The 16,928-nt window shown below is 42.6% G+C and overlaps 1 protein-coding gene across 1 annotated transcript in view; it reads right to left on the reverse strand.

The window, feature by feature from the left end:
* ice1 (KIAA0947-like (H. sapiens)) overlaps window positions 1–16,928 on the reverse strand; it is a 96,245-nt gene that overhangs the window by 43,109 nt on the left and 36,208 nt on the right. Inside the window, exons 12-13 of the mRNA XM_078539096.1 lie at window positions 10,659–11,059; window positions 1,918–7,083 (exon numbers count right to left, since the gene is read on the reverse strand). Of these exons, the coding sequence (XP_078395222.1) occupies window positions 1,918–7,083; window positions 10,659–11,059 (5,567 nt within the window). The remainder of the gene's footprint in view (window positions 1–1,917; window positions 7,084–10,658; window positions 11,060–16,928) is intronic.

Here is a 16,928-nt window from a genome sequence, read left to right on the forward strand (position 1 = left end):
TGTGCAGCACTTGAATTTCCAGAAGGCATTTGACAAGGTGTCACATCAAAGGTCACTATGTAAAATAAGAGGCGGGGGGGGGGGTAACATATTAGCATGGGTAGAGGATTGGTTAGCTAACAGGAAACAGGGGGTAAGTGTAAATGGGTCATTTTTGGGTTGGCAAGATGTGACAAGTGGAGTGCCATAGGGATCAGTGCTGGGGCCCCAACTATTTACAATTTATATCAATGACTTGAATGAAGGAACCAAACGTATGATTGCTAAATTTGCTGATGACACAAAGATAGGTAAGAAAGTAACTTATGAAGAGGACATAAGGATTCTGCAAAGGTACATAGATAGGTTAAGTGAGTGGGCAAACATTTGACAGATGGAGTGCAATTTGGGAAAATATGAACTTGTCCACTTTGGCAGAAAGAATAAAAAAGGCAGCATATTATTTAAAGAGAGAGAGATTACAGGAGTCTGCAGTACAGAGAAATCTGGATGTCCTGGTACATGAATCATAAAAAAGTTAGTATGCAGGTCCAGCTGGTGATTAGGAAGGCAAATGGAACGTTGTATTTTATTGCAAGGGGAATGGAATATAAAACATTATACAGGGCATTGCTGAGATCGCAATGAATGAAAAGTGATTTTATTGAAACATATCAGATCTTGAGCGTACTTGGCAGGGTGGATGCGGAGAGGATGTTTCCCTTTGTGGGAGAGACTACAACTAGGGGGCACAATTTAAAAATAAGGGATCTTCCATTTAAGACAGAGATGAGGAGAAATTTTTTCTTTCAGACAGTAGTCAGTCTGTGGAATTCTCTTCCTCAGAGAGCATTGGAGGCAGGGTCGTTGAATATTTTTAAGGGTGAGCAAGATATATTTTTGCTCAACAAGAGGGTCAAAGTGGGTAGACAAGAAAGTAGAGTTGAGGCCACAATCAGATCAGCCACAAGCTTATCAAATGGCAAAGTAGGCTCGAGGACTGAATGGCGTACTCCTGCTCCTAAATCATATGTTCATATGTATGTAAATGTTTATACATGATCATTGGTTAGGTGGTTTTCCTGTTTCAAACTGTATCCTGTTTGTTACTATTGCTTTGTTTCTTGAAATAAAATGTTCATTTGATAAAAAAAAAAGGATTTATTTTTTATGCATGTTGAACTAGCTAAAAGTGTAATTTTAAATTTTGGAATGGCTGAGAATTGGAATCCCATGTTATTTGTGACATTAGTATTAATACTTCTTAAAAAGGGGAAAGTACATAGAAATACAAGGGTCTGACACACTGGACGAAGGAAAATGATTTGCAATCATAACTATTCAATCTTACAATAGGATCATTAATGTATTAGGAGATTAAGCCGTAATAAATAAAATAATGCTATTTTGGTTTGCATAAACTAACTAGATGCTGCCTTTTTGAGAAATTTTCATTGAGGAGTTTAATTTTACAAAGAAATAAAAGGAATGAAAGAAAGAAATCATATGAAAGAAAAAAATTGCAATTGTACAACACGTAATCACATCCTCAGAACATAACGCACTACAAACAGCAAATTACTCTTGAAATGCAGTTGCTGTTATGTAAACTGAGGCAGCAGTCAGTTTATGCACAAGATCCCACAAACAGCAAGTGAAATGAATTAGCAATCAATTGCTTTCAGCAACAGTATATGGTCGGTTATCACTGCATATCTGGAGAATTACTTCTGAAGCGGAGTTAATTATTACCACACAGGATAACAAACTTAGCCTTCAGTGGCATTTATATATACCCTTAACTTCCTCCATTATCAGCATTAATCCACGAACATTGTTTTAAACATTTGTAGTACATTAAATTACTACCATGAGCCTAGTTTGACAAAAACAACTGGCTACTGCAGCACAGTAACAAAATTGGTTACACGTGCTTACCTTATTGCCATTCAATTCAAAAATCACTTCCTTCTCTTCATCACGCAATACTGGGATCTGAGGAATATTCCCAACAAACACATGGCTGCGAATAACCGGCAGTAGGTCAAAGCAAGATTTAGTAATTTTCATTAAGGCACTGGCTACAGCCTCTTCACTTGAATTAATAGATTCAAGAGGCTGGGAGAAATGTTCAAGTTCAGCTTTATATCCAGTTGTCTGTTCGACTAGCCCATTGAAAAGTGGTTTGGTTGTGTCAATAACATTTACAGTTGAGGACTCTTGTGGGGTGATTAAATCAGTAGTAATATCTTCATTCTGACAATTATTATCTGTTTTCAGTCTCTTTGCCTTTCCTGCTCCATCACCTTCTGCACTTCTTTTGGTAGCCATTTGGTTTTTTTTAGGTTTATCCTCAGTACTTGATGTGCGAGCAGCAACAGCTGGCTGTTGCTGCTCCAAATCTTTTTCATCAGTTTTTGTGCCTTCTGATCTGGTATTGCTTCCTGCTTTCACAAATGCAGTTGCAGCAGAATTGATTGCTTTGAATCCCATGATTTGATTCACAGCCCCAGCTTGGTTCTCACTATCTGCAGGGCCACGGATACTGAGCTGAACATTTCCACGGAGGATATTTAAAGTTCTTGCACGGGCAGAGAGGTTGGGATACATAGCATCCAGAATTTTTACAGAGTTCTCTTGAGGTAAAGCTGAACCACCAGTTGATGATGCAGACTGAGGTAGTCTCCCAGGCACAGGAACAGCATGTTTTGGAGTCGCAGTGCAAAATTGTAATGGGGAAGATTGGATTCTTTCAGTTCTTGCAAATTCTAATGGGGATGGCGAGTGCATTAAGGGAGACTTTCTTTGAGTGTAATCCAAAGGAGGTGAAACTGAAGCAGCCTTTGAGGTCTCTTTTGAAGGAGAAGCCAAATCATCTGCAGGGGAGCACAGAGAGGCTACACCAGATGTTGTGATAAGAGGGGATATTGGTTTTGCAGCTCTTGCAGTTCTTGGAGGTGTGGCTACAAGTGGTGGCAGCAGAGGTGGCAGGGGTTTTCCCATTTCTAACATTACTTGATGGATCTCTTGCGTGCACAACACTGGAGCGGAAGTGTCAGCACTGGCTTGTACAGGTGGATTGTCTGGATTTGAACCTCTTTTGTTTCTTCTTAAAACTACACGACTTTTGCAGGTGGACTGTATATTTGACTTTTGTAAAATGCCATTTTGCTGCACATCTCCATCTCCTTCTGTCAAAGCAGTTGGCAATCTTCTACACGATTGCATTTTTTTGCTTTTCACAGTCTTTTTAGGGATTTGCTCACATTCTGAAGTTCCAAATGACTCCATATCCACTGAATTGTCAACTGTACTTTCAAATAATGCCCCTTCTTCATGTAATGCCACTGTATGAATGGGTCTCCGATGGTCTGAAGGAGCATCAGGAAATGATGGATTCCACAGATCACAATAACTCGAATGTCGTTTTGCCTTTGGTGTTCCTACTTTACCTTCTTCAACAATGTCCATCTGAGGAACAGATTTAGCTGCAGCTAATAGATCACTGCTAGTGTAAAGCATTATTTGTGAACCATCATTTTCAGTTTGTGTTGAACTGTCTACTGTTTGCACAAGAGATTTATGACTGGAGGTTCCCTCTATAGGTGTATTTGTTGAATTATTCACCTTTTTTACACTTGAGATGCAATTGGACATTTCATCTGCAATTCCAATGGTATTCTTTTTTATCTGGATGCCAAACTGCTCTTTTATGCATATGTTACTGTCTTGATTGGAACAGACTTCAGAAGAATTTTTCAATTTCTCCTCAACTTCTGGTTCATTTTGTAGCAAATTATTTTTCACCAAATTTTTATTTTCTGTTTGCGTACATTCTAACAACTCGTCAGTGTTAGGGCTCAATTCTGAAAGAGGCTCATTGTTGAAAACTTTTAGCGTAGGGGTATCTAAATCTAAAGCTGAAGCTTCACATCTTACTGACTTGGTATTGTTGCCATTTTCACCTACATTTTCAGAATTCACATTTGTGTCAGCATTTGCTTTGCACACTGAGGTTCGACAGACATCTTGTTGAAAATCTTCATCCAAAGTCATCAGTTTACTCTCAATGCAGTCAGGATGGGTGGCTATTGACTCATCCTTAGCATTTGTTATGCGTTCGATATTACAAACAGTTTCAAAAGATTCTGATACACTTTTAGAATCAAAAGGCAGTTCAGCACACTGAACATTAACATGGCCATTAACAGAGAGGGTGTGATGTTCAGTTTCAAGTTTCTCATTTCCAGCCTGAACTTTGAGCTCATGGTTCAAATTTTCAGGTGTGCAAACTTCAGCTCTGATTTCATCTTCAACCACATTTTGATCAATGGCTTCCGGTGTTTCTCCCTGGGGAGTTAGAATCTTTCTATGCCATTGCTTTCTTTTGATTTTTCTAACCAACATTGAGACTTCTGCCTCAGAGTTCTGTGGATTCGTCTCACATATCTGAGTTGAGGCAGTGCCAGGTTCCTGAAGTGGCAGCTGTATCTCATTACCAGGCAACTTTCTACTTTTCAAATGTGTATCCTCACTTTTTTCTGAATTTGCATTTTCTTCAGATTCTGCTAAATTATTATTTAAAGTATCACATGCATTGTTTTCCCCAACTTCCACAAAATCTTCTTGCCTCACACTGTCCTGTAACAGATCTGCATTTGCGGATTGAGTTGAATAAGTATTAATTTCAAACTGTGTGGCAATTTGATTAGAAGACAAACATTCTCCTGACAACTTTAAATTATGATTGTTTATCACTCCTATATCACTGTTTTCCTCGTTTTCCACCAACTTATCTTTTCCTCCATTCCACTTATCCACTGGACTTTCACGAACCATGTACATTACCTTTTCAATATCTTCAGTTGGTTTTGACCATGTGGAAAGGAAACTCAGCTTTTCACATTTGTTGGAGGTTTCCATAGTAGAAGTATAGCCTGTAGATCTGTCCTCAGCAAGATTAGTTACCACAAAAGAACAGTCTGGTTTAAAAAATGAAGATCCATCTTTTGTTTTGGTAATCATGTCATACTCATTTATTGGCTTGGTTTCAAGTTCTTCAATGGAAGACTCCACTGAAATTAATGTACATTCAATAGATGCAGATTCACTGGAACTATCATCCTCCATTGCCACAACTTGTGTAAAAAGGTAGTCTTTGCACTCATCCTGAATAACACCAGATATCACTGAACTGTCCAGCTCAGCAAGTGGAGAAGCCTGCTCCATCTCGTTAAGATAATCTTGACCTTTTGTAGACTCTGCTTGGGTCAGCTCAGTACCGAGTGGCACTAAGGTTGATATATATTCATCTTTTTCTCTGTTAGATGTAGAACCGTTCAAATCTACTTCATCCATCTCCATATCCCTACTGTAAGTGGAAATCTCTTGAGTGGTGTCAGCTACCATGGAACATTCAAGTGAAGTGACCTCCTTCAGTTTGTTGATACTGTCTTTCTCCTTTATTATTAAGACTGAATTGTCATGTTGAATACATTCCTGCTCTGAACTGTTAGGACTACCAGGAGTAGAATTTTTGGAATCTACATCCTTTACCTCCACACCTCCAGTACAAATATGGTCCTTGGCACCATCAGTTATGACAGAATTGTCAGTCTTGCCAAGTACAGCTGTCTCCTGTATTCTGTCAATTACATTTTGCTCTTTTGCTACAAACTCTTCAATATCTTTGGACACCACAGAAGTCAGTATGCATTTATCTTTATGATTATCAGATATTAAACTAACAGAATTAATATTCTCCATCTCTGTTTCATTTGTAAAAACAAAGTTCTTTGACTTATCCTGAGATATGCTGGTTTCTATAGAATGGTCAAAATCAGATGGCGGTGCTATCTCTTGCATTTTGTCAAGTCCACTTCGCTCTTCTGCATGAAATTCAGTTTGGGTCTGCTCAAAATCAGAGGCTGGCACCGGAGTCAGTGTGCATTTATCTTTTTCATTATCAGATGTCGAAGTACCAGAATTAATTTCTTCCATCTCTGTACACCCTGTAGAAATGCAGTTCTTGGACTGTTCTCGAGAAACAGCAGTTTCCGTAAAACAGTAAACCTCAGCTGGCGGTGTTACCTCCTGCATTTTGTTAAGATTTTGCTCTTTTGTCAGTGACTCTGCTTGAGGAAGCTCCACGTCAGTTGGCTGCAACAAAGTCTGTGTACATCCCCCTTTTTGTCTGTCAGATGTAAAATGGTTGCAATTGTTTTCCTCCATTTCCACGTGCCCAGTAGGAATGTATTCAGCTGACTTATCCTCAGCAACACCATGTATCACTTTACTGTTAAGCTGGGAAAATGGTATTACTTCCTCCACAGTGGTGGTGCCAATTTGCTCCTTTGTCACAGATTCTGATATGGTGTGCTCCAAATCAGGGGATAGCACTGAAGCTAGTGTACATTCACCTCTTTGACTGCCGCATGCAAAACTATTACAATGAATTTCTGCCACCTCCATTGTTTCAAAGGTTGCATCAAGCTGTCCAAAAGCACTGTCTTTTTCTGGTACAAGCTCCTCATTTTCTACTTCTTTAACACAAATGTCTGCTCCACATTCTTCTCTGCTGCATGGTTTTGACCTATCAAGTTCTGGTTCCACTGTTTTAAGATTAGATACTACTGAAACCACATTGTTTTTTGAACTTTCTGTAGTATCGTCCCCCTGGATCCCATCATTGTAATTGTGTTGTGGAGATGTCAGATTCTTAACATTGTACATTTCTGGAGTTCTGGTTTGAGTTTCCTCAGGTAAAGACTGAACTTCCATGTTGTTCTCATTTCTACACTGAGCATCTTTGACAATCAAATAAGGATCTGACATTTCAGCCTCTACTTCAGCTTTTTTCAAACAGTGCTCATTCAGGCCTTCAGTTTCTGCCTCAGAACAATCCATTTTCTCTGCAGATAATTCTCCAACCATTCTTGCTGAAATGCCTGCTTCCGCCATAGACGCTTGATCAGTTATCGGCACCTCGGTGCATCCAGAACTATACAGTTGATCAATCTCCGGAACACTTTCACCACAGCTCCTTCTGGGAAGATTACTACCTTCGTCATCACTTGAATCTGTAATATCTCCAAATAAGTTTTGCTGCATAAAAGAGAAAAATATTTTATTTACAATATTTGACATTTAAGTTGTTTCTATTTAGAAATTAAACAGAAAATGGTGAAGCTGTATGACATTACTCGTTCATCATTTAAAAAATATCAAATAAACCAAGGTCAGGCTCCCATGATACCTTACTTAGTAGCTGAGTCAGAGGAATAAGGGAGACCCCAGGGTCAGTGTCCAGCCCGTACGGAATTTCTGATTTCAGTCGGGGCAATGGTTGGGATGCTACAATTCAGTTAGCGTCTCTGGGCTGCGGAGGGAAAAAGACTCCTGATTCATGACTGCTATAACCACTGTTGTTGGAAATGCTGAGTCATGGATGTAGATAGCAACAGAGTCAAACAAGTCCTCAGCTCACACAAATAATAGTTACTTGAGCCAGGAGTTAGAAGATGCTTACTGCACTAGCATTACACCTCAGCAAAGAGTTAACAGCTTCCAGCAAGGGCAGGGGGCAGAACTGGTAAGAGGAAAAAAAGGTTGCCCCAGTGAGGTGAAATTTCTTTGAGCTACTGGCACTTTTAAGATTTAAAAACACCACTGAATGCCATTTTTCATTTTCGATTGGTTTAGGCATACTTTGTTCTTCTATGGCTTTCAATAAATATTTCATTTCTCTTGAATCTTAGATTCTATTTGAAATTTTCTTTGATAAAAGCTCCCTATGTATCAATAGATTTTTATGTCCTCAATATATCATGACATGAAATTATACTGCTTCAGTTGTGCTGACCACATACATGGGGTGCTCTTCCTTCTTGTGAAGCTTGGAGCATGCAATGGTATACAAACACTATACCATGCATTAGACCACTGTAAACATAAATATTGGTTGTCAAAATATGATGAATTATATTAAGTTCTAAAATGTAACTGCCCAATAATTGATCCCTCCCCACAGCTATGCCAATATGGATAACATTTGGCTGAAAAGTGTAACTGGACTTAATTCCTGTCTGTTCCCATACGATTAAAAACATTTTCACATGTACTATCAAATCTAAAGATAATTTGGAAGTAAGAGAATATTACAAAACTTCCGTGCCATTACTTGTGAACATCTAGAGCACAGCTGAGTTGTTTAAAAGCTAACCGGATCTGTCCCTCTTTGTACTTATTGTAGGCAAATGGTGTAAATATATAAATGCAGCTTAATGTTCGAAGGTTACAAACTGCAGAAATCAATAAACAACCTGTAAGTTTTAGGCTGCAGATCAACCACTAGCTTTCTTTCTCTTTGGGAGTGGATCGGTAGACCTGGTACCACACAAGGACCTTGGAAGTTTCAGCAGTGGCATCTTAACCTAGTTGGATTCCCCAAACAATGAGCGTGAACGGGTGTGATGACGACTCACATGATACAATATCACCTGAGCTATTTAAAGGGGCACTGCTGAATTGTGCAGCTGGGTGAACAGAGGGATCAGCTGGAGTTATGAAGTCCCAAGGCTTAACTTCACTTCACAGATGCCTCCCTAGACCCGATGCTGCCGTCTGTCGTGGCTTTTCCCTGCTGATGGGAGGAACAAGAGCAAGAAGGCATGGCTGGACATTGCTGAGGAGAAGTGCAGGGTACAAAGCCCAAAGCAGTTTAATGACCTAAGCAGGGCAGAAAGGGTGAGTACAATTGCACATTCAATTTAATTCTGCTGATAGCATCATGCCAACCTCCTCCCTCTTGCTCACTCAACACCCCATCCCCCACCCCTGCTTGCTTTCACTAGTGATTTCCAGGAAGCTGCGTACCCACACTTAAAAGTCAAAACCCCAGCTTAAAAAGCTCTTTTCACCTATTAACATATTTAAATGCGCAACCGCTTCTCCTGAGGGGGCTTCCTCGCATGTATCTGATGCGCTGCAACTAATACTGAAGTCGGTGTGTTGGAGCTGGATTTCCAACACGCCGTTAATATTGAGTGTTTTTAAACACTTAATTTTGGAAGTTAACTTACCACCTGGCCCTTTTTCTTTCTCAAACAATGAATTTCAGCCACCTCATAGCTTCAAATGTTGTACCTAGCTATCCACAAACACAGGCTTCTTGTTATAAAAGCTCATGCCTGTCCACTTTCAAAACACAAGCACCTAATCTGTATTCTTCTTTACTGCATGGCTTTGACCTTTTAAATTCCGGTTCCACTGTTTCAAGATTAGATACTACTGAAACCACAGTGTATTTTGAACTCTCAGTAGTATCATCCCCCTGCATACCATCTTTGTAATTGGGTTGTGGAGATGTCAAATTCTTTTCACAAATAGCCTGGGGCAAGAAGAGAATCAATGTTGTACATTTCTGGATTTTGGGTCACATCATTGATCTTTACAGCTTCTTTAAGTAAAAACTGAACTTCAATGCTCTTTCAAAATTTCTCTCCAACTCATACACTGGTGAGATTCCACAGAATGGTGAACATATGGAAGCTTCTCCTCCAAAATACTGCAGATGCCGGGTGACTGGGATCAGTAGGTTTTGTTAGATAAGGATATTGAGAAATTATAGAGAAATGGTAGGCAAATGAAGTTGAGGTACAGATCAGCCATATTATAATAGAATAGTCAAAATAGGTTTGAGTAGCCGAACGCCCAGTTTCTATGCAACATGGAGAGGATATCTTTCCTGATAGCCACTTAATTTTTTTTGGAAAGATATTATACATTTGCATAATTTTTGTTCTCATCATGGAAAACAATACTAGTGTTGGACCAGTTATACAGTAAAGCTCCCTATTTATCAACTCCAGCATAATCTTAGCCTTAGAGGAGCAGTTTCCTCCCGCCATTATCATTAGCTCCCATCTTTCTTGGTTCTGTGCGTGGAATTACTAATTTAATTTCCATGAGTGCTGAATTATAAAACCACAGTACAAGGTGACTTCTTATGTTCAACAAGAACTGCGCAGTGGAAGGCTGCTACAACCCTTTCAGTCTGGGCTGGATTCAAATAAAAACAGAAAATGCTGGAAAACCTCAGCAGGTCTGGCAGCATTGGTGGAGAGAGAAACAGAGTTAATGTTTCAAGTTCATATGACTCTTCTTCAGAGCTAGAGAGGTAAAGAGACTTATTTACCTCTCTTTAGCTCTGAAGAAGTCATATGGACTCGAAACGTTAACTCTGTTTCTCTCTCCACAGATGCTGCAAGACCTGCTGAGCTTTTTCAGCACTTTCTGTTTTTATTTCAGATTTCCAGTATCCGCAGTATTTTGTTTTTATCTATGGGTTGGATTCAGGCCCAGGTTTCAAAATGAGAGCTAATACACTAAATAACTCTATCTCAACCACTTTTACAATTTTTCCAGATAATTTCAGAAAGCAAAATGAGTGGTAGTTCCCCGTTGTCCCTCAGAGCTCTGCCCAAATTACCTTGGCAGCGATTACATCAATGACAATGAAATATTTGATGTTGCACTGTAATGTTCTGAAATATGGTAGCCCAAGGTCCCAAAAGAGATTAGGTGCGAAACCAATCATTGGAATAACTAATTGAGTATTTGATAAAATATATAAAATTAAATTGTTCTATAACAACTACCAGCTTTTTGCTTAGACCTGCCTTTTTATATGAAGGGGAACACGGCAGCGGAGACAGCTGTGGAGGAAGAGGTTCAGTCCAGTCAAGTATCTCTTGAAGTTGTCGGCTTAAAGCATCTTGCTCATCATCATCACCACCGTCAGTATCAGTACTTGAACCAGTTGGACTATCATCAGGATCTTTCTGTCTGGTCAATTCTATAGTTTTGTCATCATGGAAGGCACTATCATCATTGCTTTGCAATCCTTCATCAGTCAAACTCTCATCCATCTTTGAGAGTTTGTTTTCCTCTTGGTCACACTCCAGCTGATGTGGGGGTGAGGATGTTGGCAGCTCTGGAGTTTCCAGGAGACTGCTGTGACTTGGGTTACTTAAACTGCTTCTAAGGGTCTTACGTTTCTTCTGCGAAGGTCCTTTCTTGCCTAGGACAGTTTAGATTGAAAAAAAGTTAACAATAATTTTAAACATATTCAAACATTTGTGCTTTTTGAAAACAGGTTTCCCACATCCCAAAAATCCATCAACGTAAGAACCAGGAGCTTTTTGATTAAGAATCAAGACTAGAGGTGTCATTACATAACTTGGTGAATTCTATAGGCCACAAAACCAGTGGAAAAAATCTTACAGGAACGAATTTTCAGGGAAATTACAGAGAGGTGCAAGAACAATACAGTAGTGATAACGGGCAAATTTAATTATCTAATATAAACTGGAAAACAACAATGTACAAAGCAGAGAAAGAGAAGAGTTTCTGAGTGTGCTCAGGAGAATTTTCTTGATGGTGTACTTCAATGAGGAAGGATGCATTGCTGGATTTGGTTCTGTGGAATGAGGTGGGTCAAGTGGACCAAATGTCAGTAGAAAAGCATTTAGGGAACAGGGATTATAAGGTTTAGATTAGCTATGGAAAAAGACAAGGTGCAATCAAGAGCAAAAATACTTATTTGGAGGAGGGCCAATTTTAGTAGGTTGAGAACAGTCCTGCCCCAGGTGAACTGGAATTAAAGGTTGGTAGGCAAAAACTGTAATGGGACAATGAGGTGCCTTTAAAGAGGAGTTGGTTGGGACACAGTTCATGTGAGTTAGGGCAACCAAAGCCAGGGCTCCCTGGATGATGAACGAGTTAGAAGGTAATGAAACAGGAAAGGGGGGCGGGGGAATATGATAGATGTCAGGATGATACAGAAGTGAGAATCAGGCTGACAACATAAACTTCAGAGGGGCAGTGAAAAAAGAAAAAAAAGAGTATGAGAAGGGTCTGGCAACTAACATAGGGGAATCAAAAAGTTTTCTTTCGGTATATAAATAGTAAGGCGGCTGATAAGAGGAGGCATGCAGCTGATTAGGGATCAAAAAAGGGATCTGTGCATGGAAGCAGAGGGCATTACGGGGGACGTATATGAAAAAGTTGCATCTGCCTTTACCAAGAAAGAAGATGTTGCCATAGTGTAGGAGGCAACAACTGAGATACTGGATGGGCTAAAAATTGATAAAAGAGAAGGTTGTCTGCCCTTGATGTTAATAAGTCATCAGGGCCAGATGGGATGCATCCGAGGGCAAAGGGCAGTAAGGACAGAAATTTCCAATGTACTGGCCATAATCTTCCAGTCCCCCTTACATATGAGGTGGTGGCAGAGGACCTGTGTTACAGCTACAAGGTTTGTAAAATTATGATGTCTTAGGATTCTATCTTTTGGTTTATGAGATTACTATATTTTAGGACTGTAGCTTCAAAAGGTAGGATAGGCGAAAGGCAGTCATGTGACCTGTGCCACAGAGTCTGCCTGACAAGTAAGTCTGGGTGGTTTAATTGTTAGAGATCAAATCTACCTCTGAAGTTTCGGTCCCAAAGTATAGTAATCTCATAAACCAAAAGATACAATCCTAAACCATCATAATCTTATAAACCTCGTAGTTGTAACACAAGTCCTCTAGCATCACCCCATATCGAAGGAGGACTGGAAGATTATGGCCAGTACCTCGGAGATTTCCGTCCTTTCTGCCCTTTGGCCTTGAATGCATTTCATCTGGTCCTGATGACTTATTAATATCAAGTGCAGCTGTTTTATTGAAAGGGAGGTGCAAGGTATTTACACTTGACAGCTGTTCCTAACCTATAACGGATAAACCTGGATTCTCCTGAAGTCCCAGCATGGTGGTATCAATATAAAATTGTAAACAGTTGTGCTGGAACTTATCCCTTTACTCCTAAGATGAAAGACAGCTGTAATCAAAGATAACTGATTAATATTTTTGCTTCAGTGCCAAGCTTGTGTGTTTCCCATTGCCATAGGGAAGAGGATGGAGGAAGCCATTTTGAGACCTGGAGACAGGCTACCCGTTAAAATCCAGGCATATTCCAGAAAGAGAGGGTTTGCAGTTTTGTCTCATCTGGTCTGCAGCCAACTGAGATGTAGTAAGCAAGAAGATAATAATATGCTGGCCTGGCTAATTCTAAGCAGAGAAAATGCTGACTCTACCATTTGCCATGCAGATGGGAGCTTGTGTTCAGTTTGAAGACTGGTTTCATGAGGTGTTAAAACAGGCTGGAAGATTTGCCTAGTTTGGAGTTAGAGGAAGAAATCTACAGTGTAACCTTCAGAAAGGGCGAGAGCCAGAGCCAGACAGAGAGCGAAGGCCAAGGCCTGAGCCAGACAGGAGGCGAGGGCCAGCTCCAGAGCCAGACAGAGGGCGAGGGCCAGCTCCAGAGCCAGACAGAGGGCGAGGGCCAGCTCCAGAGCCAGACAGAGGGCGAGGGCCAGCTCCAGAGCCAGACAGAGGGCGAGGGCCAGCTCCAGAACCAGACAGAGGGCGAGGGCCAGCTCCAGAGCCAGACAGAGGGCGAGGGCCAGCTCCAGAGCCAGACAGAGGGCGAGGGCCAGCTCCAGAGCCAGACAGACAGACAGAGGGCGCGAGAGACAGATAGACAGACAGACAGAGGGCGCGAGAGACTGACAGACAGACAGAGGGCGCGAGAGACTGACAGACAGACAGACAGAGAGGGCGCGAGAGACTGACAGACAGACAGACAGAGAGGGCGCGAGAGACTGACAGACACAGACAGAGGGCGCGAGAGACTGACAGACAGACAGACAGAGGGCGCGAGAGACTGACAGACAGACAGACAGAGGGCGCGAGAGACTGACAGACAGAGGGCGCGAGAGACTGACAGACAGAGGGCGCGAGAGACTGACAGACAGAGGGCGCGAGAGACTGACAGACAGACAGACAGAGGGCGCGAGAGACTGACAGACAGACAGACAGAGGGCGCGAGAGACTGACAGACAGACAGACAGAGGGCGCGAGAGACTGACAGACAGACAGAGGGCGCGAGAGACAGACAGACAGACAGAGGGCGCGAGAGACAGACAGACAGACAGAGGGCGCGAGAGACAGACAGACAGACAGAGGGCGCGAGAGACAGACAGACAGACAGAGGGCGCGAGAGACAGACAGACAGAGGGCACGAGAGACAGACAGACAGAGGGCGCGAGAGACAGACAGACAGACAGAGGGCGCGAGAGACAGACAGACAGACAGACAGAGGGCGCGAGAGACAGACAGACAGACAGAGGGCGCGAGAGACAGACAGACAGACAGAGGGCGCGAGAGACAGACAGACAGACAGAGGGCGCGAGAGACAGACAGACAGACAGAGGGCGCGAGAGACAGACAGACAGACAGAGGGCGCGAGAGACAGACAGACAGACAGAGGGCGCGAGAGACAGACAGACAGACAGAGGGCGCGAGAGACAGACAGACAGACAGAGGGCGCGAGAGACAGACAGACAGACAGAGGGCGCGAGAGACAGACAGACAGACAGAGGGCGCGAGAGACAGACAGACAGACAGAGGGCGCGAGAGACAGACAGACAGACAGAGGGCGCGAGAGACAGACAGACAGACAGAGGGCGCGAGAGACAGACAGACAGACAGAGGGCGCGAGAGACAGACAGACAGACAGAGGGCGCGAGAGACAGACAGACAGACAGAGGGCGCGAGAGACAGACAGACAGACAGAGGGCGCGAGAGACAGACAGACAGAGGGCGCGAGAGACAGACAGAGGGCGCGAGAGACAGACAGACAGAGGGCGCGAGAGACAGACAGACAGAGGGCGCGAGAGACAGACAGACAGAGGGCGCGAGAGACAGACAGACAGAGGGCGCGAGAGACAGACAGACAGACAGAGGGCGCGAGAGACAGACAGACAGAGGGCGCGAGAGACAGACAGACAGAGGGCGCGAGAGACAGACAGACAGAGGGCGCGAGAGACAGACAGACAGAGGGCGCGAGAGACAGACAGACAGAGGGCGCGAGAGACAGACAGACAGAGGGCGCGAGAGACAGACAGACAGAGGGCGCGAGAGACAGACAGACAGAGGGCGCGAGAGACAGACAGACAGAGGGCGCGAGAGACAGACAGACAGAGGGCGCGAGAGACAGACAGACAGAGGGCGCGAGAGACAGACAGACAGAGGGCGCGAGAGACAGACAGACAGAGGGCGCGAGAGACAGACAGACAGAGGGCGCGAGAGACAGACAGACAGACAGAGGGCGCGAGAGACAGACAGACAGACAGAGGGCGCGAGAGACAGACAGACAGAGGGCGCGAGAGACAGACAGACAGCGCGAGAGACAGACAGACAGACAGAGGGCGCGAGAGACAGACAGACAGACAGAGGGCGCGAGAGACAGACAGACAGAGGGCGCGAGAGACAGACAGACAGACAGAGGGCGCGAGAGACAGACAGACAGAGGGCGCGAGAGACAGAGGGAGAGTGTGTGTGTGTGTCTGAGTTCTGGGACTAGATGATTAGAAGTTAACCAGCTGGGAAAGTAGAACGGAAGAAACCCACTGGAGGCTGGGAGCAAATGTCAACTGTTTGTTATGATACTTGCAATTCTGGAGAGAGTGATTAGTAACAAGATGTTGTTTAGTTCTATGGTTTAAAGTACAAGTTGCCTACACAAGAACGTGTTTAGTCAATCGTGTTTTTTGGTCATTTGATACAGTAAATTAATTTTAAAATGCGAAATCTTGATGTGTCATCCTTTCAGCTCATAACTGGAAGTTTGAATTTCTCTTTGAAAGTTAGAGGGTTCTACAGAGGTCATAACACTGGAAAAATTGTAAATGTTACACCCTTGTTCAAACAAGGGTATAAGGCTAAACTTAGCAATCAAAGGTCAGTCAGTTTAACCTAGGTGTTGGGAAAGCTTTTAGAAATGATAATCTGGGACAAAATTAAGTCACTTGGACAAGGGTTGATGAATTAATGAAAGCTAGCACAGATATTTTAAAGGCAAATTGAGTTTAATGAACAAATTGATGTTTTAGATGAAGTAACAGAGAGAGCTGATGAGGGGAATGTGGTTGATGTGGTGCATTTGGACCTCCAAAGGATATTTGATAAAGTGCCACAAACTAGGTTTACCAGCAAAGTTGAGGCCCATGAAATAAAAAGGACAGTGGCAGCATGGATATGAAGTTGACTGAGTGACAAGAAACAGAGAGTAGTGATAAACAGTTGTTTTTCGGACTAGAGAAAGGTATATAGCGGTGTTCCACAAGGGTCAGTACCAGGACCACTGCTTTTCTTGATATATTAATCACCTGGATTTAGGTGCATATGACACAATTTCAAAGTTTGCAAATGACATTATGCTTGGAAATATTGTGAACTGTGAGGAACTGTAATGGTTAAATGCAGGCTTGTGGAATGGGAAGAACATGACAAATGAAATTGAATACAGAGAAATGTGAAGGGATATATTTTGGCAGAAAGAATTAGAGGCGGCAACATAAAACAAAGGCTACAATTCTAAAGGGATACTGGAACAGAAAGTCCTAGGGGTATCTGTGCACAAATCATTGAAAATGGCAGTGCAGGTTGAAAAAGTGGTTAAAAAGGGCATACAGAATTCCTGCGCTTTTTAAATAAAGGCACTGAGTACAAAAACAAGGAGGTTATGTTGAGCCTTTATAAAACACTGGCTCAGTCTCAGCTAGAGCGGTGTGGTCATTCTGAGCACCACACTTTAGGAAGGATGTGAAGGCTTTAGAGAGAGCACAGAGAAGATATACGAGAATGGCTTTAGGGATAAGGGACATCAGTTAAAAGGAGAGATTGGGCATGTTGCCCCTAAAGACAAGAGATTTGATAGTGGTGTTCAAAACGATCAGGGGTCTAGACAGAGCAGATAGAGAAAAACTGCTCCCTTGGGCTGGAGGGTCATGAACCAGAAGACACAGATTAAGGGTGACTGACAAAAGGACCGAAGGCTTGGAG

This window comes from Cetorhinus maximus, chromosome 3 (assembly GCF_964194155.1).
Source record: "Cetorhinus maximus chromosome 3, sCetMax3.hap1.1, whole genome shotgun sequence".
NCBI classification, from domain to species: Eukaryota; Metazoa; Chordata; class Chondrichthyes; order Lamniformes; family Cetorhinidae; genus Cetorhinus; species Cetorhinus maximus.